Here is a 24429-nt window from a genome sequence, read left to right on the forward strand (position 1 = left end):
ACAGCCCTGGACAAGTAGTGCACTTACTGTAGACCTTTGCTTCATTACCTATAAAGAAAGCGTTGGGCCAGCTGAAGCCCAGAGTGTCTCAGGCCTCTTCCCATTGCCACATTCTATGGCTATTTTGGCAAAGTTAGTCCAAAGGAAACACTTTTGTTCCTTGGCAGATATCTAAGGAAGGATGCTCCTCTGAAAGAAATTAAAATCGCAAAATTTCCTTTTAAAAAATTGCCAAAGGAAAAGTTGATCTCCTAGAAGTAGCAGACTAGTGGTCACTAGAGGCTGGGAAAGGTAGGGCGAGGAGGGGAAAGGCAGAGGTTACAGATACAAAGTTGCAGCTGGACAGGAGGAACTCTTTGTACTGATCTACAGCTTTGTAAGGTGGCTAGAGTCAGCACGCATTTATTAGATCATTTCAAATAGCTAAAAGAGAGGATTTTGAATTTTCCCAGCACAAAGAAATGACAAATATTTGAGTGATGAGTATGCTGATTACCCAGATTTCATCATTATAAACATGGATTCAAATCCAGCGGTGGCCCGGCCAAAACCAAGCCGAGGTGGGGGTGGCTAGGACAGCGTGTGTCACAGGCTCCCGCGGGGCAGGCTCCGGAACCGCGTGGCGGAAGTGACGTCACAAAGGGGCCTGGTTACCATGGTGTGCGTGGGGGACGCCTGAGGCCGGTGGGCGCCAGTGCTCCCCGGCTCCCCTCCAGGCCGGCTGCGCTGTGTCTGCTGCTGTCGCCGGGGCCGGTTCGCGTTCCCAACAGAACGCAGAGCTGTCTCAGCTGCTGGTGGTGGCCCGGCCGGGCCGTGGCTACTGTGGCCACAGCCGGAGCAGCCTCGGCGCCATGGAGGTGCCCGGGGCTGCCCCTCAGCCGTACTTGGGGCTGGTCCTGGGAAAGCTGTGCAGGACTGTGGCAGCATTGCCTGAAGACCTGAGACCGGGCCCTGCTTTTCCGTGGGAACTGGTGACATGTGCGGCTCTTACTGGATTGTTGATTCTCTTGTTTTTGTGGAGAAGTGTTCGATCGGTGAGAAGCCGGCTTTATGTAAGAAGAGAGAAAAAGCTTGCTGAAAAGCTTTCTGGACTAATTGAAGAAAAATGTAAACTACTTGACAAACTTTGCGTTGTTCAAGAGGAGTATGAAGGCTTGGAGTCAGCTGTGAAGGATGCCAGCTTTGAGAAGGGGTCAACAGAAGCACAAAGCTTGGAGGCAACCTATGAAAAGCTGAGCAGCTCCAAATCTAAACTTGAGGATGAAATAGTCTTTCTAGCCAAAGAATTAAAGGAACAGAAATCTAAACATTGTGAGCAAGATGAATTGATGGCAGATATTTCAAAAAGGATACAGTCCCTAGAAGATGAATCGAAATCCATCCAGTCACAAGTAGCTGAAGCCAAACTAATCTGCAAAATATTTCAAATGAATGAAGAACGTCTGAAGGTGGCAATAAAAGACGCCTTGAATGAAAATTCCCAACTTCAGGAAAGCCAGAAACAGCTTTTACAGGAAGCGGAAGTATTGAAAGAACAAGTGAGTGAACTTAATAAACAGAAAATAATATTTGAAAACTCCAAGGTCCAGGCAGAACGAGTTCTGAGTGATAAAGAAAATCACATCCAGTCTCTGGCTGAACGCTTGCTCAAGATGACAGACTGGGCTGCTGTGCTTGGAGAAGACATGATGGCTGATGACTTGGAATTGGAGATGAAGAGTGAATCACAAAAGGGTGCTCGCTTAGATGATCTGCCAAAAGGAGCTTTGAAGAAACTGATTCACGCTGCTAAGTTAAATGCTTCTTTCAAAACCCTAGAAGGAGAAAGAAACCAAATTTACACTGAGTTGACTGAAGTAGATAAAACAAAGGAAGAGCTTATTGAGCATATTACAAATCTCCAGACTGAACAAGCATCTTTACAGTCAGAAAACACACAGTTGGAAAGTGAAAATCAGAAGCTTCAGCAGAAACTTAAAGTAATGACTGAACTGTATCAAGAAAATGGAATGAATCTCCACAGGAAGTTAATAGCAGAGGAAAAGGACCGGTTAGAGAAGGAGGAGAAACTTTCCAAAGTAGAAGAGAAGGTGAGCCATGCAGCTGAGGAACTGGAGACCTACAGAAGGAGAGCCAGAGATGCGGAAGAAGAATTGGAGAGAACCGTTCGTTCTTATCAAGGGCAGATGACTTCCTATGAGAAAGAAGCGCATGGCAGCTGGGTGGCAGCTGAGACTGCTGAAAGACACCTCAGGTATTTAAAGAAAGTAAATGTTTCCAAGAGACAAAAATTAGCTGAAAGAGAGTTTAAATTTGAACTTTTCAAGAAAGATCCTTATGTAGTTGATGTTCCAAAGACAGCATTTGGCGGAGAGCATTCCCCATGTGGTGCCTCACCAGTGGGTCGACCTTCATCCGAAACGAGAGCTTTTCTCTCTCCACTCAGACTCGCACCTTTGACTCCAGGGCGAGGAGGAGGAAGAGGCTCAAGAGGCCCAGAGAATACTCTGGATCACCAGATGACCAATGAAAGAGGAGAATCGGGCTGTGATAGGTTAACCGATTCTCATGGAGCACCTTCTGGGTTCCTGTCACCTCCGTGGGAACAGCACCGGAGGATGAGGATTCCTCCACCAGGCCACCCATGTTCTGATCCAGCTCTTCTTCCACGAAGGCAAGACGGATTTGATCCTGATCCTGGTGGACCGTCTGGCCCAGCAGAACTCAGAAGTTTCAATCTGCCTTCTTTGGATAAAGTGGATGGGCCAAAGCCTTCACAAATGGAATCCAGCAGAAATGAAACCAAAGACGACCTTGGTAATGTAAATGTGCCTCATTCATCTGTGCCTGCTGAAAGGGAAGCAAGTGGCCCTGGCTTTGCTCCTCCACCTTTTCCTGCAATCAGAGGTCCATTGTTTCCAGTGGATAGGAGGGGTCCATTCATGAGAAGAGAACCTCCTTTTCCTCCACCTCCTCCAGGGAGCATGTATGGAGCTCCTCAAAATTATTATCTACCAAGGGATTTCCCTGTGCAGCCACCACCTCCATCTCGGTTCCTGTCACCTCCGTGGGAACAACACCGAAGGATGATGATTCCTCCACCAGGCCACCCATGTTCTGATCCAGCTCTTCTTCCACAAAGGCAAGACGGATTTGATCCTGATCCTGGTGGACCGTCTGGCCCAGCAGAACTCAGAAGTTTGAATCTGCCTTCTTTGGATAAAGTGGATGGGCCAAAGCCCTCACAAATGGAATCCAGCAGAAATGAAACCAAAGACGACCTTGGTAATGTAAATGTGCCTCATTCATCTGTGCCTGCTGAAAGGGAAGCAAGTGGCCCTGGCTTTGCTCCTCCACCTTTTCCTGCAATCAGAGGTCCATTGATTCCAGTGGATAGGAGGGGTCCATTCATGAGAAGAGAACCTCCTTTTCCTCCACCTCCTCCAGGGAGCATGTATGGAGCTCCTCAAAATTATTATCTACCAAGGGATTTCCCTGTGCAGCCACCACCTCCATCTGGGTTCCTGTCACCTCCGTGGGAACAACACCGAAGGATGATGATTCCTCCACCAGGCCACCCATGTTCTGATCCAGCTCTTCTTCCACAAAGGCAAGACATATTTGATCCAGATCCTGGTGGACCGTCTGGACCAGCAGAACTCAGAAGTTTGAATCTGCCTTCTTTGAATAAAGTGGATGGGCCAAAGCCCTCACAAATGGAATCCAGTAGAAATGAAACCAAAGACGATCTTGGTAATGTAAATGTGCCTCATTCATCTGTGCCTGCTGAAAGGGAAGCAAGTGGCCCTGGCTTTGCTCCTCCACCTTTTCCTGCAATCAGAGGTCCATTGTTTCCAGTGGATAGGAGGGGTCCATTCATGAGAAGAGAACCTCCTTTTCCTCCACCTCCTCCAGAAAGCATGTATGGAGCTCCTCAAAATTATTTTCTACCAAGGGATTTCTCTGTCCAGCCACCACCTCCATTTGCAATGAGAAATGTCTATTCACTGAGGGGATTTCCTCCTTATGTTCCTCTAGGAGCTGGATTTTCACCTCCACCCCCACATTCTGAAAGTAGGGGTGAGTTCCCTTCAGGGTCGATTCCGTGCTCAAATGAGCCTGCTCCTGAAATCCAGAAGCACAGCAAGAAACCTGATGATATTTTTGGTCTCTCTTCATAGAGTTTTGACTTATCTTTCATTTTCATTTTAAGTAACTACTTTTTTTGCTCAAATTGAAGCTTAATGGAATTATAATTCTCAGGATACTATTTTGTAAATAAAGATGATTTAAATATGAATTTCATGAGTAAATTATTTCCATTTTATTTTATCCTAGATTGTATAATTATGTTAATTTGATTAACTAACCCACTATTACATAAACAATAATGGGAAATTTATTTAGGTAATCTTGCAGTTGGGGATGTTTTAAACTCCAAGGGCTGTGTCTTTATGCCAAGAACTGTATTTACTACGGTGGTAGACAAATGTGAAAGCAACTTTATGCTTAATTAAATTTTCATTGATTTAAAGACTTGTTTGGTATTGATAATAATAATAAAATCAGCTAGGTTTTTAATTAAAAAAATCACAATGTATCCCATAAATATGTACAGTTATTAGGTGTCCGTTAATAATAATAATCTTTTAAAATTAGCAAAAGAAATTGTGGATCTAAGACCCTTCAAGACCCTCTATTTATAAAAACTTGCTGTCGATGGATATTTTTATGCTCTTAAAACATGAAATCTAAGCCTCTGTCCATACTGCAATGAAAAAGTCTGTGGTGAGAAGATATGATAAGAAGGTGAAGCATATTATTAACCAGTGTTTATGTGTTTCATAGACCTTGACTATCTAGAAAGAAACCTGTAAGGAGGTTATAATGATGCTTCTATGGTTCTAATTTAAATTTTTTATGAATAGAAAACAGCGAGCACTGTGTACAGGTAAAAAGCCCTATAACATCCTGCATATATGGGTATCTGAGAACTTCAAAATGTTTGTGGAAAAATAGAATTGAAAGATAATATGAATCTTCCCTGAGCTTTTTGAAGTGCCGCCGTACATGGAGATGTGTGTATTATATATTTATGCATGTGTGTGTGTAATTGACAGTTAACGTTTTTCTGATGATAAAAATAATACATTACTGCTAATTTTTGCTTGAAATATCTGAAGAATATGCACCAATCTTTAGGTTAAAATTAAGGATGATTTCCATGTGACCGCAACGTTAAGAACTTTAATCCTTGGGGGAAAGAAAACCATTCAACTCTATAGCGCCTATATGGGTGGTATGCATTAACAAAATAAATGAGATTTTCTTCTCATTTTTTGCAAAAAAAATTTTTTTTTTTGTAAAATAGGGGAAATTCTCTAGAAAATTCTTTGATATTTCTTATCTAGAAAATAATTTGGTAAGTCTCATATTTATGCCTTAGAAAAAAGACAGTATGTGGCACTACACTCTGGTGCTTTGTACTCTGTCAGTGCAGCTAAGCTGGGAATTAATTACATTTTCCACAGTTCCCTTCCGTCTCTTCTTCCAGATTAGAATTGGCCAAGAAAGAAACTTGCACAATATTGGAAACTGGAAATGAGGCAGTGGCCATAACCATCTGCAGATCTTTTCTCAGGCAGATTCAGAGACAGACAGAAGAAGAGGCCGGGCCCATGTGGGTAAAAACCTCCAGCCGAGTCTGTGAAGTGACATATCCCGAGGTTGTCCTGAGGGGAGTGCTTTCCGTTTTTCTTTGTTCACGGATGTTCTCCTCAAACCAAAGCCATTTCTTCTGGAAATTTTCTTCTCTAAAGCTTCTTGGCCTTTAAAAACCTAGTATTTGTCGTTGAGTTTTGATGCAGCATCAAAGACCCTCCACAGTCATCTGAAGTGGCTGCTGAAGCACTTCTTCTGCAGTTAGTGTCTCTGTGACGCTCAACTTGCTTCACGTTCTTCCACCAAAGCAACGTGTTGCCACAGATTTCTGCAGCAGCAGGTAGGAGAGTCCAGCTGCTTCTGAGGAGCGTCAGCGCTGCAGCGGCCTCCTCAGCGCTCCAGCGCTCCCGCTCCGCTGCAGCCTCTGCCCCGCTAGAGCCGCTGCCCGCGTGCTCCCGATCCCACTGCAGCGTCGGCCCATTGGAGCTGCTGCCGCCAGCTCCCGCTCCCTATGCAGCCGCTGCCCCTTTCCAGCCTCTGCCCCTTTCCAGCCGCTGCCCCGCTGCAGCCGCTGCATGCACGCTCCCGCTCCTGCTCCCGCTGCAGCCTCTGCCCCGTTCGAGCTGCTGCCGTGCGCTCCCGATCGCGCTGCAGCCTCTGCCTGGCTCGAGCTGCTGCCCTGGCGCTCGCGATCCCGCTGCAGCCTCTGCCCTGTTTGAGCCGCTGCCCGCGCGTTCCCGATCCCACTGCAGCCTCTGCCCCGCTCGAGCAGCTGCCCGCACGCTCCCGATCTGGCTACAGCCTCTGCCTCGCTCGAGCCGCTGCCCCCGCGCTCCCGATCTGGCTGCAGCCTCTGCCCCGCTAGAGCCGCTGCCCGCGTGCTCCCGATCCCACTGCAGCGTCAGCCCATTGGAGCTGCTGCCACGAGCTCCCGCTCCCTATGCAGCCGCTGCCACTTTCCAGCCTCTGCCCCTTTCCAGCCGCTGCCCCGTGCGCACCCGCTCCCGAAGCAGCCGTTGCCCCGCTGCAGCCGCTGCACGCACGCTCCCGCTCCTGCTCCCGCTGCAGCCTATGCTCCCTTCGAGCTGCTGCCATGCGCTCCCGATCGCGCTGCAGCCTCTGCCTGGCTCGAGCCGCTGCCCTGGCGCTCCCGATCCCGCTGCAGCCTCTGCCCTGTTTGAGCCGCTGCCCGCGCCCTCCCGATCCCGCTGAAGCCTGTGCCCCTCTCGAGCCTCTGCCCCTCTGGAGCACCTTCCCCCACGCTCACGCTCTTCCTCCCGCCACCGCATTTGCCCAGTTCCAGCTGTGGCCCCGCCCTCCTGCTCCTGCTCCAGCCTCTGCTCCGCTAGAGCTGCTGCCCGCTTGCTCCCGATCCCGCTGCAGCTTTTGCCCTGCTGGAGCCGTTGCCCGTGCTCACGATCCCGTTGCAGCCCCTGCCTCGCTCCAGCGGCTGCCCGCACGCTCCCGATCTCGCTGCAGCCTCTGCCCTGCTGGAGCCACTGCCCCCGCGCTCCCGATCCCGCTGCAGCCTCTGTCCCGCTCGAGCCGCTGCCTGCGCACTCCCAATCGCGCTGCAGCCTCTGCACCGCTCGAGGGGCTGCCTGAGCGGTCCCGATCCCGCCGCAGCCTCTGCCCCACTGGAGCCACTACCCGCGCGCTCCCGATCTGGCTGCAGCCTCTGCCCTGCTCGAGCCGCTGCCTGCGCGCTCCAGATCCCGCTGCAGCCTCTGCCCGGCTGGAGCCGCTGCCCGTGCGCTCCCGCTCCCCCTGCAGGCTCTGCCCGTCTCGAGCCGCTGCCCACCCGCTCCTGATCCCGCTGCAGCCTCTGCCCCGCTCCAGCCGCTGCCTCCGCGCTCCCGATCGCGCTGCAGCCTCTGCACCGCTCGAGGGGCTGCCTGAGGGGTCCCGATCCCGCCGCAGCCTCTGCCCCGCTCGAGCTTCTGCCCGCACGCTAGCGCTCCAGCTCCCGCCGCTGTCTTTGCCCAGCTCGAGCTGTTTCCCACCCCCTCCTGCTTCCGCCCCACCGCAGCCTTTGCCCAGCTCCAGCTGTTGCCCACGCCCTCCCGCTCCCGCTGCAGCCTCTGCCCGCTAAAGGCTAGAGCCGCTGCCCGCCCGCTCCCGATCTCGCTGCAGCCTCTGCCCTGTTCGAGCCGCTGCCCGAGCGCTCCCGATCTCGCTGCAGCCTCTGCCCTGCTGGAGCCGCTGCCCTGGCGCTCCCGATCCCGCTGCAGCCTCTGCCCCTCTGGAGCCTCTGCCCCTCTCCCGCCGCTGCCCGCACGCTCACGCTCCCGCTCCCGCCTCCGCCTTTGCCGAGCTCCAGCTGTTGCCCGCGCCCTCCTGCTCCCGCTCCAACCTCTGTCCCGCTGGAGCCGCTGCCTGTGCACTCCCGATCGCGCGGCAGCCTCTGCACCGCTCAGCCGCTGCCCCCGCTCTCCCGATCTGTCTGCAGCCTCTGCCCCACTGGAGCCACTGCCCGCGCGCTCCCGATCTGGCTGCAGCCTCTGCCCTGCTCGAGCCGCTGCCTGCGCGCTCCCGATCCCGCTGCAGCCTCTGCCCGGCTGGAGCCGCTGCTCGCGCGCTCCCGCTCCCCCTGCAGGCTCTGCCCGCCTCTGGCATCTGCCCGCCCGCTCCTGATCCCGCTGCAGCCTCTGCCCCGCTTGAGCCGCTGCCCGCGTGCTCCCGCTCCCGCCACAGCCTCTCCCCAGCCAGTGCGCCTAAAAGGAGGGCGGAGGTTCTGGATCCCATGGAAAGAGAGCGAGAAAGCGGAATGACACGGGGTCTTGAGGCTGCAGTTTCCTGTCCCTCAGCTCAGGTCCCGTCACGCTGTCCGAACACCTGTGTTTAAATCTGCTCTGATATCCAGAAACCTGCAGACCTCTATTTCCATGTCAGGGTAGAGAGGACCGTCTCATTCTTTTTTAAAGCTGCATCAATTATGATTTTACCATGATGTATTTTCCCCGTGCCCCACGGGTGGACACTCAGGTTGTGTCCAGGTTGTGCTGTCCTACACAATGCTGCAGTGAGCATCCTGGTGTCCTTCAGAGATTTCTCTGGGTTTGGGCCTAGAGGTGACACTGATGGGACAAAGAATATCCACATGGAAAATACTGAAAGATAGGAGCAGATTATCTTCCAAAGGCTGCAGTTTTATTGCTACCAAGAGTATGTGAGGCAATTTTAAATTGAGTTGAATTGTGGATGTGTTGAGTCTAATCAAAATTCTAGTGTTCGTCTCTTCATTGTCTGAGGTATTGCGTCAGGCCTCTGGAGACAGGTGCGTGCATGAGATGACTCCTGGCTTCCAGCTGTCTACACCATGTGTAACATGGCTGTCTGATGACTCTGGCAGCCTGCGGTCCCACAGTCAACTTTGTCATTCTCTTCTCCCCATTAAAATACAGGTTGAGTACCCCTTATCCAAAATGCTTGGAAAGTATTTTGGATTTAGGATGTTTTCAGATTTGGGAATATTTGGAGAATCCATTTGCAGAATGCTCCAATGAGCATTTCCTTTGAGTGTCATGTTAGCACTCAAAAAGTTTAGGAGTTTGGATTTTTGGATTAGAGACTCTTAACCTGTATATAAATATCCCAGACATTCTGTTTTCTACTATTCTTGGAGTTTCAGGTCCTCAAAGGAGCACAAAAATATTTTGCCAAACCACAGTTCTAATTTGTGATGTTTAAGATGTGGCTTTTGTATTTGCAAACTCGAATTGTTGTGCCAGACGCTCCAGCCTTGCCACCCAGCAAAAGGCCCCATGGAAGATTCTGCCAAAGAAATGCCAGATGGGCCAAGGCATCCAAGGTCTCAGGTGACTGGCCAGGGCAGCTCCAGGTGTCCGAGTTGTGCTAAGAGAGGGTCGCCTGGTGGGCGAGAGCCTGCCCGTGCTACCCGAAGGGGCAAGCAGTGTGAGTTAACATTTATTTATCGAGCTATGAGTATCAACCGGGAAGCGTGTTAAACGCTTTACAAGGATCAACCAAGAGACAGGACTTGTTGCTTATCTACCTGAGGGCTGAGAAACTAGGATGCAGAGACTGGATGTGGGCTGCATAGCAAAGGCAATACTTACCCAAAGGAGTCAACGTATGATGGTGGCATTTCAGGACATAACTGAGTTCTCTGGAGTCAGCCTGAGGCCCTGCTCTGGGTGGTGGTGGCCAGTGTCCCTCCCCACCCTCTGGGCCTCCCATCTTACCTCCTAGCACCCGGTCTCTCTGAGCCTAAATGCCAGGGACCAAACCAGGAGGCTGGCAGCCAGCCTGGTCCACACCATGGGCCCCTCCTCCATGGTCCCAAATCCTTCCTTGCACTTTCTGGACAAGCATGGAGCAGTTAGCTTCCAACCCTCGTACAAACACTGATGATCACAGCCCCATGTGGGGAGGGAGGCCGGTGTGTGCAGTGAGATGACCCCGCCCAGCCCCTGACCTCTGCCCACATTGATGCCGCATTTAGAGAAGAGATGGCCTGACCCCTCACCCACACCAAGGGTACCAAGGAGTCAAGTATTGAGGTTAGAGGCGGGGATATCAGGGAGGTGAGCTGAGACCAGAGGGTGAGGTGAGATGCCCTCGTTCACATCAAGCCAGAGGAAGAGGGCTTTAAAGAGAGCTTTAGGCTTTGAGGTGTCCTCCGCAGGTGGAGAAATCCAGTGGACTGATGCCTCACCCCCACCCCCACCCCAAAGTCTAGAGGGCAAGAGACAGGCTGGCTGCTTTGATGGCGGAGCTGAGGAGAGGGCCGACGGCCCAGGTGAGGGCCTCGTGTGAGAGAGTCGGCGTGGAATCTCACAGGCCCAGTCCCAGGAGGCAGTCTGGGCAGTGAACAGATGCAGGCCAAGAGAAGGTGGGGCTGCCACTACCCGTCAGGGGCTCCTTGGTTCTCTGAGGCCCACACAAAATATTCTAGTCAGGGGGACAGTGGGGAACATGTCCGGGCTCTGAAGACCCTTGGAGATGCCGATGAGAGAAAGAGGTGTAGCTTTCAACCTCCGCCAAGCCCAGAGCACAGTTCAGCTGGAGGCTGACCACGCCTGCTGCCCGGCCGAGGCTTCCCACCTCACCAGGCCGGGGCAGCAGGAGTGGCCTCCACTTCAAAGCAGGGGACTTGACGATGACGTCAGGCCCTTTTTATTGTTGGGCCTGGACGTGAGCCGAGCGGTGCTGTGTGACGTGAAGTGGTGGAGACCACGGGTATTTCCCTACCAAGAAGCAGCCTGGGCCTGTCAGGTTTCCATCTGGCCGTGGGAGGACTGGCCAGCAGAAGAGGTTTCAAGGTCCAGAGGTGGACACAAATAAAGCTGCTTTAAGTGGTTTCCAGTTGCACAGCTGTGCTGGCTCAGTGTCCTGGTGACATCCCTGAGTTCTGTGGCATCCAGAGGAGGGCTTTGGGGGGGCAACAGGTGTTTATTGACCTTCTTTAAAGAGCGGGCACCACATGCATGGTGAGACGCACCCCCCTCCCAGAGGGGCCTTGGTCTCAGGCAGGGGCTCTTGGTGGGGCAGGGCCCAAACCCCGAGGGGGAATTTCTCTGTCTCTGCCCCTCAGCCAGGCCCAACAGTAGAAAGGGCCTGAGGGAAAGGTACGAAGAGCTCCACCTGCCGGCTTGGGGTCCTGGGGAGGAGGGATTGAACTTGGGCCTGGAGTGGAGGGGGTCATGAGGAAGGTCCAGGAGACCCCAAGACTTGTGGGTGGGGCTTGCCAAGCCCCTCCCCTGCCTGGGATGAGAGTATAAGACCCTGGTCAGCTAACGCGTCTCATCACCGCCGCCTCCAGTGTGAAGTGCTCAGTAATTGCAACATAAGGAAGCAGCCTTCATCCAGACTTGAAAGGATTCCCTCCCTTTCCACTTCCAAACTGCCCTGCCCTCAGGCTCCTGCCACCGTGGGAGGAAAAGCACAGTTCCAACCCATCAGGCTCAAGCTCGTAGCTAACAGGGCAGGCTCTCCTGCAGCCTTCCTCCCCTTTTCTGGGTCTGATAGCTGCCAGAGACTCTTGCAAAACTGACTCTCTCTTGGGGAGTTTGCTAATGGCCACGTGCCCACAGCACGGCCACCACTGAGGCCCATGCAAGGAGCCTACTCAGGCGTCCTCGATCCCCATTCCCTCCTGCCTGGGAAAGGACCCAGTGGCAGGGGGGGGTCATGGCAGGGGGCAGGAACGTTCACATCTGTGTTGCATGAGGGGAACCCCCCCAGGTTGGCTGCTGCAGTGGGAGGTTCCCAAGGCCCCGGGGCCTGGGGGGCCCAGTGGGCAGGGCAGTCGTCCTGACCTGTTTGGTTGCACAGCTTGTTAACTTCGAAGAAAGCACCTCTGAGCAGTGGGAGGGTGACTCTCCAGAGGGCAGCACTGGTTTGGGGGTGGGCTTCTCTGGTCCTACCTTTTCAGTTCACACAGTAAGGAAGGCCAGGCCTGTCCTGGGCAGTGTGATCAGCAAGTGTCCAAGCTGACGTATGAAACATGGGTGTGTCATCGGTTGGGGTGCATCTTGACCGCCATGCTCGCTTTGGGATGAAAGGAACAGGCTTTATGTCCCGGCTTTGTCACTTTCTAGCCTGTGACTTGGGCAAACCCTTTTACTTTTCTGGGTCTCACTGTCATCATCCATAGAGTGAGATAAAGACACCTTCCTCCCAAGTCCACCGTGAAGACTCAAAACGCTCAGCGCGTCCCTGCTCCTGGAAGTGTGCTGGGAGCCAAAGGAGCAGGGCTGTCCTGGCCTTGAAAGGCCGAGGGGCTCCTGGGGAGCTGTGCCCTGACCTGAGGCTTGCCCCCCCTTTCCCCAGGGGGCAGGGTGGGCTGGGAGTTTGGGCCAGACACCTGGGCAGCTGCCTCCCCTCTGGAACAGTCCTCATTTTATTCCCCTGGAGTCCTGAAAGTTGGAACTAACTGGCTGGCTAAAAAAAAAAAGGCAACGGGCGAGCAAGTGCTTTGTGCCTGCTGCAAGGCAGGGTGTGTCTCAGGGATCTGTTTCATGGGAACCAGTGGCACAGGCTGGCTCCTATGGGCACCAAAAAGAGAAACTTGGCAGAGGTTTCAGGCACCTGAAGTGGGATTCATGCCAGGGATACAAGGATGGTTCAACATATGAAAGTCAATAAAGGTGATACAATAAATGTAACGGTCATGTGGCCAGTATGAATCTGGCCATCACAGCTTGGGCATGAACGGTGACAATCAGCCTTGCATCCCGTGAATATTCATAACCAATAAAATTGGGGGAAAAAAAGAATAAATGGGTACAGGAGATCTTATTGGTGTGGTGAAAATGTTCTAAAACTGATTTGTGGTGATGGCTGCACAACTTGATGAACTTACTAGAACTCGTTGAATTGCATACCTGAAATGGGTGGATTACAAGGTATCTAAAATATTCCTCAATAAAGTGTTTTTTAAACAAAGAGCATTTCACTGACATCCAGCAGATCCCGAAATACAACACACTTGTGCCACTAAATAGCTAAACAGCCCTGGACAAGTAGTGCACTTACTGTAGACCTTTGCTTCATTACCTATAAAGAAAGCGTTGGGCCAGCTGAAGCCCAGAGTGTCTCAGGCCTCTTCCCATTGCCACATTCTATGGCTATTTTGGCAAAGTTAGTCCAAAGGAAACACTTTTGTTCCTTGGCAGATATCTAAGGAAGGATGCTCCTCTGAAAGAAATTAAAATCGCAAAATTTCCTTTTAAAAAATTGCCAAAGGAAAAGTTGATCTCCTAGAAGTAGCAGACTAGTGGTCACTAGAGGCTGGGAAGGGTAGGGCGAGGAGGGGAAAGGCAGAGGTTACAGATACAAAGTTGCAGCTGGACAGGAGGAACTCTTTGTACTGATCTACAGCTTTGTAAGGTGGCTAGAGTCAGCACGCATTTATTAGATCATTTCAAATAGCTAAAAGAGAGGATTTTGAATTTTCCCAGCACAAAGAAATGACAAATATTTGAGTGATGAGTATGGTGATTACCCAGATTTCATCATTATAAACATGGATTCAAATCCAGCGGTGGCCCGGCCAAAACCAAGCCGAGGTGGGGGTGGCTAGGACAGCGTGTGTCACAGGCTCCCACGGGGCAGGCTCCGGAACCGCGTGGCGGAAGTGACGTCACAAAGGGGCCTGGTTACCATGGTGTGCGTGGGGGACGCCTGAGGCCGGTGGGCGCCAGTGCTCCCCGGCTCCCCTCCAGGCCGGCTGCGCTGTGTCTGCTGCTGTCGCCGGGGCTGGTTCGCGTTCCCGACAGAACGCAGAGCTGTCTCAGCTGCTGGTGGTGGCCCGGCCGGGCCGTGGCTACTGTGGCCACAGCCGGAGCAGCCTCGGCGCCATGGAGGTGCCCGGGGCTGCCCCTCAGCCGTACTTGGGGCTGGTCCTGGGAAAGCTGTGCAGGACTGTGGCAGCATTGCCTGAAGACCTGAGACCGGGCCCTGCTTTTCCGTGGGAACTGGTGACATGTGCGGCTCTTACTGGATTGTTGATTCTCTTGTTTTTGTGGAGAAGTGTTCGATCGGTGAGAAGCCGGCTTTATGTAAGAAGAGAGAAAAAGCTTGCTGAAAAGCTTTCTGGACTAATTGAAGAAAAATGTAAACTACTTGACAAACTTTGCGTTGTTCAAGAGGAGTATGAAGGCTTGGAGTCAGCTGTGAAGGATGCCAGCTTTGAGAAGGGGTCAACAGAAGCACAAAGCTTGGAGGCAACCTATGAAAAGCTGAGCAGCTCCAAATCTAAACTTGAGGATGAAATAGTCTTTCTAGCCAAAGAATTAAAGGAACAGAAATCTAAACATTGTGAGCAAGATGAATTGATGGCAGATATTTCAAAAAGGATACAGTCCCTAGAAGATGAATCGAAATCCATCCAGTCACAAGTAGCTGAAGCCAAACTAATCTGCAAAATATTTCAAATGAATGAAGAACGTCTGAAGGTGGCAATAAAAGACGCCTTGAATGAAAATTCCCAACTTCAGGAAAGCCAGAAACAGCTTTTACAGGAAGCGGAAGTATTGAAAGAACAAGTGAGTGAACTTAATAAACAGAAAATAATATTTGAAAACTCCAAGGTCCAGGCAGAACGAGTTCTGAGTGATAAAGAAAATCACATCCAGTCTCTGGCTGAACGCTTGCTCAAGATGACAGACTGGGCTGCTGTGCTTGGAGAAGACATGATGGCTGATGACTTGGAATTGGAGATGAAGAGTGAATCACAAAAGGGTGCTCGCTTAGATGATCTGCCAAAAGGAGCTTTGAAGAAACTGATTCACGCTGCTAAGTTAAATGCTTCTTTCAAAACCCTAGAAGGAGAAAGAAACCAAATTTACACTGAGTTGTCTGAAGTAGATAAAACAAAGGAAGAGCTTATTGAGCATATTACAAATCTCCAGACTGAACAAGCATCTTTACAGTCAGAAAACACACAGTTGGAAAGTGAAAATCAGAAGCTTCAGCAGAAACTTAAAGTAATGACTGAACTGTATCAAGAAAATGGAATGAATCTCCACAGGAAGTTAATAGCAGAGGAAAAGGACCGGTTAGAGAAGGAGGAGAAACTTTCCAAAGTAGAAGAGAAGGTGAGCCATGCAGCTGAGGAACTGGAGACCTACAGAAGGAGAGCCAGAGATGCGGAAGAAGAATTGGAGAGAACCGTTCGTTCTTATCAAGGGCAGATGACTTCCTATGAGAAAGAAGCGCATGGCAGCTGGGTGGCAGCTGAGACTGCTGAAAGACACCTCAGGTATTTAAGGAAAGTAAATGTTTCCAAGAGACAAAAATTAGCTGAAAGAGAGTTTAAATTTGAACTTTTCAAGAAAGATCCTTATGTAGTTGATGTTCCAAAGACAGCATTTGGCGGAGAGCATTCCCCATGTGGTGCCTCACCAGTGGGTCGACCTTCATCCGAAACGAGAGCTTTTCTCTCTCCACTCAGACTCGCACCTTTGACTCCAGGGCGAGGAGGAGGAAGAGGCTCAAGAGGCCCAGAGAATACTCTGGATCACCAGATGACCAATGAAAGAGGAGAATCGGGCTGTGATAGGGTAACCGATTCTCATGGAGCACCTTCTGGGTTCCTGTCACCTCCGTGGGAACAGCACCGGAGGATGAGGATTCCTCCACCAGGCCACCCATGTTCTGATCCAGCTCTTCTTCCACGAAGGCAAGACGGATTTGATCCTGATCCTGGTGGACCGTCTGGCCCAGCAGAACTCAGAAGTTTCAATCTGCCTTCTTTGGATAAAGTGGATGGGCCAAAGCCTTCACAAATGGAATCCAGCAGAAATGAAACCAAAGACGACCTTGGTAATGTAAATGTGCCTCATTCATCTGTGCCTGCTGAAAGGGAAGCAAGTGGCCCTGGCTTTGCTCCTCCACCTTTTCCTGCAATCAGAGGTCCATTGTTTCCAGTGGATAGGAGGGGTCCATTCATGAGAAGAGAACCTCCTTTTCCTCCACCTCCTCCAGGGAGCATGTATGGAGCTCCTCAAAATTATTATCTACCAAGGGATTTCCCTGTGCAGCCACCACCTCCATCTCGGTTCCTGTCACCTCCGTGGGAACAACACCGAAGGATGATGATTCCTCCACCAGGCCACCCATGTTCTGATCCAGCTCTTCTTCCACAAAGGCAAGACGGATTTGATCCTGATCCTGGTGGACCGTCTGGCCCAGCAGAACTCAGAAGTTTGAATCTGCCTTCTTTGGATAAAGTGGATGGGCCAAAGCCCTCACAAATGGAATCCAGCAGAAATGAAACCAAAGACGACCTTGGTAATGTAAATGTGCCTCATTCATCTGTGCCTGCTGAAAGGGAAGCAAGTGGCCCTGGCTTTGCTCCTCCACCTTTTCCTGCAATCAGAGGTCCATTGTTTCCAGTGGATAGGAGGGGTCCATTCATGAGAAGAGAACCTCCTTTTCCTCCACCTCCTCCAGGGAGCATGTATGGAGCTCCTCAAAATTATTATCTACCAAGGGATTTCCCTGTGCAGCCACCACCTCCATCTGGGTTCCTGTCACCTCCGTGGGAACAACACCGGAGGATGATGATTCCTCCACCAGGCCACCCATGTTCTGATCCAGCTCTTCTTCCACAAAGGCAAGACATATTTGATCCAGATCCTGGTGGACCGTCTGGACCAGCAGAACTCAGAAGTTTGAATCTGCCTTCTTTGGATAAAGTGGATGGGCCAAAGCCCTCACAAATGGAATCCAGTAGAAATGAAACCAAAGACGATCTTGGTAATGTAAATGTGCCTCATTCATCTGTGCCTGCTGAAAGGGAAGCAAGTGGCCCTGGCTTTGCTCCTCCACCTTTTCCTGCAATCAGAGGTCCATTGTTTCCAGTGGATAGGAGGGGTCCATTCATGAGAAGAGAACCTCCTTTTCCTCCCCCTCCTCCAGAAAGCATGTATGGAGCTCCTCAAAATTATTTTCTACCAAGGGATTTCTCTGTCCAGCCACCACCTCCATTTGCAATGAGAAATGTCTATTCACTGAGGGGATTTCCTCCTTATGTTCCTCTAGGAGCTGGATTTTCACCTCCACCCCCACATTCTGAAAGTAGGGGTGAGTTCCCTTCAGGGTCGATTCCGTGCTCAAATGAGCCTGCTCCTGAAATCCAGAAGCACAGCAAGAAACCTGATGATATTTTTGGTCTCTCTTCATAGAGTTTTGACTTATCTTTCATTTTCATTTTAAGTAACTACTTTTTTTGCTCAAATTGAAGCTTAATGGAATTATAATTCTCAGGATACTATTTTGTAAATAAAGATGATTTAAATATGAATTTCATGAGTAAATTATTTCCATTTTATTTTATCCTAGATTGTATAATTATGTTAATTTGATTAACTAACCCACTATTACATAAACAATAATGGGAAATTTATTTAGGTAATCTTGCAGTTGGGGATGTTTTAAACTCCAAGGGCTGTGTCTTTATGCCAAGAACTGTATTTACTACGGTGGTAGACAAATGTGAAAGCAACTTTATGCTTAATTAAATTTTCATTGATTTAAAGACTTGTTTGGTATTGATAATAATAATAAAATCAGCTAGGTTTTTAATTAAAAAAATCACAATGTACCCCATAAATATGTACAGTTATTAGGTGTCCGTTAAAAATAATAATAATCTTTTAAAATTAGCAAAAGAAATTGTGGATCTAAGACCCTTCAAGACCCTCTATTTATAAAAACTTGCTGTCGATGGATATTTTTATGCTCTTAAAACATGAAATCTAAGCCTCTGTCCATACTGCAATGAAAAAGTCTGTGGTGAGAAGATATGATAAGAAGGTGAAGCATATTATTAACCAGTGTTTATGTGTTTCATAGACCTTGACTATCTAGAAAGAAACCTGTAAGGAGGTTATAATGATGCTTCTATGGTTCTAATTTAAATTTTTTATGAATAGAAAGCAGTGAGCACTGTATACAGGTAAAAAGCCATATAACATCCTGCATATATGGGTATCTGAGAACTTCAAAATGTTTGTGGAAAAATAGAATTGAAAGATAATATGAATCTTCCCTGAGCTTTTTGAAGTGCCGCCGTACATGGAGATGTGTGTATTATATATTTATGCATGTGTGTGTGTAATTGACAGTTAACGTTTTTCTGATGATAAAAATAATACATTACTGCTAATTTTTGCTTGAAATATCTGAAGAATATGCACCAATCTTTAGGTTAAAATTAAGGATGATTTCCATGTGACCGCAACGTTAAGAACTTTAATCCTTGGGGGAAAAAAAACCATTCAACTCTATAGCGCCTATATGGGTGGTATGCATTAACAAAATAAATGAGATTTTCTTCTCATTTTTTGCAAAAAAAATTTTTTTTTTGTAAAATAGGGGAAATTCTCTAGAAAATTCTTTGATATTTCTTATCTAGAAAATAATTTGGTAAGTCTCATATTTATGCCTTAGAAAAAAGACAGTATGTGGCACTACACTCTGGTGCTTTGTACTCTGTCAGTGCAGCTAAGCTGGGAATTAATTACATTTTCCACAGTTCCCTTCCGTCTCTTCTTCCAGATTAGAATTGGCCAAGAAAGAAACTTGCACAATATTGGAAACTGGAAATGAGGCAGTGGCCATAACCATCTGCAGATCTTTTCTCAGGCAGATTCAGAGACAGACAGAAGAAGAGGCCGGGCCCATGTGGGTAAAAACCTCCAGCCGAGTCTGTGAAGTGACATATCCCGAGGTTGTCCTGAGGGGAGTGCTTCCGTTTTTCTTTGTTCACGGATGTTCTCCTCAAACCAAAGCCATTTCTTCTGGAAATTTTCTTCTCTAAAGCTTCTTGGCCTTTAAAAACCTAGTATTTGTCGTTGAGTTTTGGTGCAGCATCAAAGACCCTCCACAGTCATCTGAAGTGGCTGCTGAAGCACTTCTTCTGCAGTTAGTGTCTCTGTGACGCTCAACTTGCTTCACGTTCTTCCACCACAGATTCCTGCAGCAGCAGGTAGGAGAGTCCAGCTGCTTCTGAGGAGCGTCAGCGCTGCAGCGGCCTCCTCAGCGCTCCAGCGCTCCCGCTCCGCTGCAGCCTCTGCCCCGCTAGAGCCGCTGCCCGCGTGCTCCCGATCCCACTGCAGCGTCGGCCCATTGGAGCTGCTGCCGCCAGCTCCCGCTCCCTATGCAGCCGCTGCCCCTTTCCAGCCTCTGCCCCTTTCCAGCCGCTGCCCCGCTGCAGCCGCTGCATGCACGCTCCCGCTCCTGCTCCCGCTGCAGCCTCTGCCCCGTTCGAGCTGCTGCCGTGCGCTCCCGATCGCGCTGCAGCCTCTGCCTGGCTCGAGCTGCTGCCCTGGCGCTCGCGATCCCGCTGCAGCCTCTGCCCTGTTTGAGCCGCTGCCCGCGCCCTCCCGATCCCGCTGCAGCCCGTGCCCCTCTCGAGCCTCTGCCCCTCTCGAGCAGCTTCCCCCACGCTCACGCTCCCGCTCCCGCTCCCGCCTCCGCCTTTGCCCAGCTCCAGCTATTGCCCGCACCCTCCTGCTCCCGCTCCAGCCTCTGCTCCGCTAGAGCTGCTGCCCGCTTGCTTCGTATCCCGCTGTAGCTTTTACCCTGCTGGAGCCGCTGCCCGCGCTCACGATCCCGCTGCAGCGTCTGCCTCTCACGAGCGGCTGCCCGCGCGCTCCCGCTCAGGCTGCAGCCTCTGCCCAGCTGGAGCCACTGCCCGCGCGTTCCCGATCCCGCTGCAGCCTCTGCCCCGCTCGAGCAGCTGCCCGCACGCTCCCGATCTGGCTGCAGCCTCTGCCCCGCTCGAGCCGCTGCCCGCGCGCTCCCGATCGCGCTGCAGCCTCTGCCCCGCTCGAGCTTCTGCCCGCTCGCTAGCTCTCCAGCTCCCGCCGCAGTCTTTGCCCAGCTCGAGCTGTTTCCCACCCCCTCCTACTCCCGCCCCACCGCAGCCTTTGCCCAGCTCCAGCTGTTGCCCACGCCCTCCCGCTCCCGCTGCAGCCTCTGCCCCACTGGAGCCACTACCCGCGCGCTCCCGATCTGGCTGCAGCCTCTGCCCTGCTCGAGCCGCTGCCTGCGCGCTCCAGATCCCGCTGCAGCCTCTGCCCGGCTGGAGCCGCTGCCCGTGCGCTCCCGCTCCCCCTGCAGGCTCTGCCCGGCTCGAGCCGCTGCCCACCCGCTCCTGATCCCGCTGCAGCCTCTGCCCCGCTCCAGCCGCTGCCTCCGCGCTCCCGATCGCGCTGCAGCCTCTGCACCGCTCGAGGCGCTGCCTGAGCGGTCCCGATCCCGCCGCAGCCTCTGCCCCGCTCGAGCTTCTGCCCGCACGCTAGCGCTCCAGCTCCCGCCGCTGTCTTTGCCCAGCTCGAGCTGTTTCCCACCCCCTCCTGCTTCCGCCCCACCGCAGCCTTTGCCCAGCTCCAGCTGTTGCCCACGCCCTCCCGCTCCCGCTGCAGCCTCTGCCCGCTAAAGGCTAGAGCCGCTGCCCGCCCGCTCCCAATCTCGCTGCAGCCTCTGCCCTGTTCGAGCCGCTGCCCGAGCGCTCCCGATCTCGCTGCAGCCTCTGCCCTGCTGGAGCCGCTGCCCTGGCGCTCCCGATCCCGCTGCAGCCTCTGCCCCTCTGGAGCCTCTGCCCCTCTCCCGCCGCTGCCCCCACGCTCACGCTCCCGCTCCCGCCTCCGCCTTTGCCCAGCTCCAGCTGTTGCCCGCGCCCTCCTGCTCCCGCTCCAACCTCTGTCCCGCTGGAGCCGCTGCCTGCGCACTCCCGATCGCGCTGCAGCCTCTGCACCGCTCAGCCGCTGCCCCCGCTCTCCCGATCTGTCTGCAGCCTCTGCCCCACTGGAGCCACTGCCCGCGCGCTCCCGATCTGGCTGCAGCCTCTGCCCTGCTCGAGCCGCTGCCTGCGCGCTCCCGATCCCGCTGCAGCCTCTGCCCGGCTGGAGCCGCTGCCCGCGCGCTCCCGCTCCCCCTGCAGGCTCTGCCCGCCTCTGGCAGCTGCCCGCCGGCTCCTGATCCCGCTGCAGCCTCTGCCCCGCTTGAGCCGCTGCCCGCGTGCTCCCGCTCCCGCCACAGCCTCTCCCCAGCCAGTGCGCCTAAAAGGAGGGCGGAGGTTCTGGATCCCATGGAAAGAGAGCGAGAAAGCGGAATGACACGGGGTCTTGAGGCTGCAGTTTCCTGTCCCTCAGCTCAGGTCCCGTCACGCTGTCCGAACACCTGTGTTTAAATCTGCTCTGATATCCAGAAACCTGCAGACCTCTATTTCCATGTCAGGGTAGAGAGGACCGTCTCATTCTTTTTTAAAGCTGCATCAATTATGATTTTACCATGATGTATTTTCCCCGTGCCCCACGGGTGGACACTCAGGTTGTGTCCAGGTTGTGCTGTCCTACACAATGCTGCAGTGAGCATCCTGGTGTCCTTCAGAGATTTCTCTGGGTTTGGGCCTAGAGGTGACACTGATGGGACAAAGAATATCCACATGGAAAATACTGAAAGATAGGAGCAGATTATCTTCCAAAGGCTGCAGTTTTATTGCTACCAAGAGTATGTGAGGCAATTTTAAATTGAGTTGAATTGTGGATGTGTTGAGTCTAATCAAAATTCTAGTGTTCGTCTCTTCATTGTCTGAGGTATTGCGTCAGGCCTCTGGAGACAGGTGCGTGCATGAGATGACTCCTGGCTTCCAGCTGTCTACACCATGTGTAACATGGCTGTCTGATGACTCTGGCAGCCTGCGGTCCCACAGTCAACTTTGTCATTCTCTTCTCCCCATGAAAATACAGGTTGAGTACCCCTTATCCAAAATGCTTGGAAAGTATTTTGGATTTAGGATGTTTTCAGATTTGGGAATATTTGGAGAATCCATTTGCAGAATGCTCCAATGAGCATTTCCTTTGAGTGTCATGTTAGCACTCAAAAAGTTTAGGAGTTTGGATTTTTGGATTAGAGACTCTTAACCTGTATATAAACATCCCAGACATTCTGTTTTCTACTATTCTTGGAGTTTCAGGTCCTCAAAGGAGCACAAAAATATTTTGCCAAACCACAGTTCTAATTTGTGATGTTTAAGATGTGGCTTTTGTATTTGCAAACTCGAATTGTTGTGCCAGACGCTCCAGCCTTGCCACCCAGCAAAAGGCCCCATGGAAGATTCTGCCAAAGAAATGCCAGATGGGCCAAGGCATCCAAGGTCTCAGGTGACTGGCCAGGGCAGCTCCAGGTGTCCGAGTTGTGCTAAGAGAGGGTCGCCTGGTGGGCGAGAGCCTGCCCGTGCTACCCGAAGGGGCAAGCAGTGTGAGTTAACATTTATTTATCGAGCTATGAGTATCAACCGGGAAGCGTGTTAAACGCTTTACAAGGATCAACCAAGAGACAGGACTTGTTGCTTATCTACCTGAGGGCTGAGAAACTAGGATGCAGAGACTGGATGTGGGCTGCATAGCAAAGGCAATACTTACCCAAAGGAGTCAACGTATGATGGTGGCATTTCAGGACATAACTGAGTTCTCTGGAGTCAGCCTGAGGCCCTGCTCTGGGTGGTGGTGGCCAGTGTCCCTCCCCACCCTCTGGGCCTCCCATCTTACCTCCTAGCACCCGGTCTCTCTGAGCCTAAATGCCAGGGACCAAACCAGGAGGCTGGCAGCCAGCCTGGTCCACACCATGGGCCCCTCCTCCATGGTCCCAAATCCTTCCTTGCACTTTCTGGACAAGCATGGAGCAGTTAGCTTCCAACCCTCGTACAAACACTGATGATCACAGCCCCATGTGGGGAGGGAGGCCGGTGTGTGCAGTGAGATGACCCCGCCCAGCCCCTGACCTCTGCCCACATTGATGCCGCATTTAGAGAAGAGATGGCCTGACCCCTCACCCACACCAAGGGTACCAAGGAGTCAAGTGTTGAGGTTAGAGGCGGGGATATCAGGGAGGTGAGCTGAGACCAGAGGGTGAGGTGAGATGCCCTCGTTCACATCAAGCCAGAGGAAGAGGGCTTTAAAGAGAGCTTTAGGCTTTGAGGTGTCCTCCGCAGGTGGAGAAATCCAGTGGACTGATGCCTCACCCCCACCCCCACCCCAAAGTCTAGAGGGCAAGAGACGGGCTGGCTGCTTTGATGGCGGAGCTGAGGAGAGGGCCGACGGCCCAGGTGAGGGCCTCGTGTGAGAGAGTCGGCGTGGAATCTCACAGGCCCAGTCCCAGGAGGCAGCCTGGGCAGTGAACAGATGCAGGCCAAGAGAAGGTGGGGCTGCCACTACCCGTCAGGGGCTCCTTGGTTCTCTGAGGCCCACACAAAATATTCTAGTCAGGGGGACAGTGGGGACCATGTCCGGGCTCTGAAGACCCTTGGAGATGCCGATGAGAGAAAGAGGTGTAGCTTTCAACCTCCGCCAAGCCCAGAGCACAGTTCAGCTGGAGGCTGACCACGCCTGCTGCCCGGCCGAGGCTTCCCACCCCACCAGGCCGGGGCAGCAGGAGTGGCCTCCACTTCAAAGCAGGGGACTTGACGATGACGTCAGGCCCTTTTTATTGTTGGGCCTGGACGTGAGCCGAGCGGTGCTGTGTGACGTGAAGTGGTGGAGACCACGGGTATTTCCCTACCAAGAAGCAGCCTGGGCCTGTCAGGTTTCCATCTGGCCGTGGGAGGACTGGCCAGCAGAAGAGGTTTCAAGGGCCAGAGGTGGACACAAATAAAGCTGCTTTAAGTGGTTTCCAGTTGCACAGCTGTGCTGGCTCAGTGTCCTGGTGACATCCCTGAGTTCTGTGGCATCCAGAGGAGGGCTTTGGGGGGGCAACAGGTGTTTATTGACCTTCTTTAAAGAGCGGGCACCACATGCATGGTGAGACGCACCCCCCTCCCAGAGGGGCCTTGGTCTCAGGCAGGGGCTCTTGGTGGGGCAGGGCCCAAACCCCGAGGGGGAATTTCTCTGTCTCTGCCCCTCAGCCAGGCCCAACAGTAGAAAGGGCCTGAGGGAAAGGTACGGAAGAGCTCCACCTGCCGGCTTGGGGTCCTGGGGAGGAGGGATTGAACTTGGGCCTGGAGTGGAGGGGGTCATGAGGAAGGTCCAGGAGACCCCAAGACTTGTGGGTGGGGCTTGCCAAGCCCCTCCCCTGCCTGGGATGAGAGTATAAGACCCTGGTCAGCTAACGCGTCTCATCACCGCCGCCTCCAGTGTGAAGTGCTCAGTAATTGCAACATAAGGAAGGAGCCTTCATCCAGACTTGAAACGATTCCCTCCCTTTCCACTTCCAAACTGCCCTGCCCTCAGGCTCCTGCCACCGTGGGAGGAAAAGCACAGTTCCAACCCATCAGGCTCAAGCTCGTAGCTAACA

General features: G+C 52.2%; 2 protein-coding genes across 2 annotated transcripts; both read left to right on the forward strand.

Annotated features, from left to right (window-relative positions):
• Positions 1-851: 851 nt before the first annotated feature.
• LOC134362431 (melanoma inhibitory activity protein 2-like) lies at positions 852-4073 on the forward strand (the record flags this gene model as incomplete). Its single annotated transcript, XM_063077679.1, has 2 exons — positions 852-3029; positions 3972-4073. Coding segments are annotated over exons 1-2 (2280 nt in total), but the record flags the coding sequence as incomplete, so codon positions are not given.
• Positions 4074-13985: 9912 nt separating this feature from the next.
• On the forward strand, positions 13986-17207 carry LOC134362432 (melanoma inhibitory activity protein 2-like; the record flags this gene model as incomplete). The annotated part of the gene is made up of 2 exons (XM_063077681.1): positions 13986-16163; positions 17106-17207. Coding segments are annotated over exons 1-2 (2280 nt in total), but the record flags the coding sequence as incomplete, so codon positions are not given.
• Between the last annotated feature and the right edge of the window lie 7222 nt (positions 17208-24429).

The sequence above is a fragment of the Cynocephalus volans genome, chromosome 14 (genome assembly GCF_027409185.1).
Source record: "Cynocephalus volans isolate mCynVol1 chromosome 14, mCynVol1.pri, whole genome shotgun sequence".
Lineage (NCBI taxonomy): Eukaryota > Metazoa > Chordata > Mammalia > Dermoptera > Cynocephalidae > Cynocephalus > Cynocephalus volans.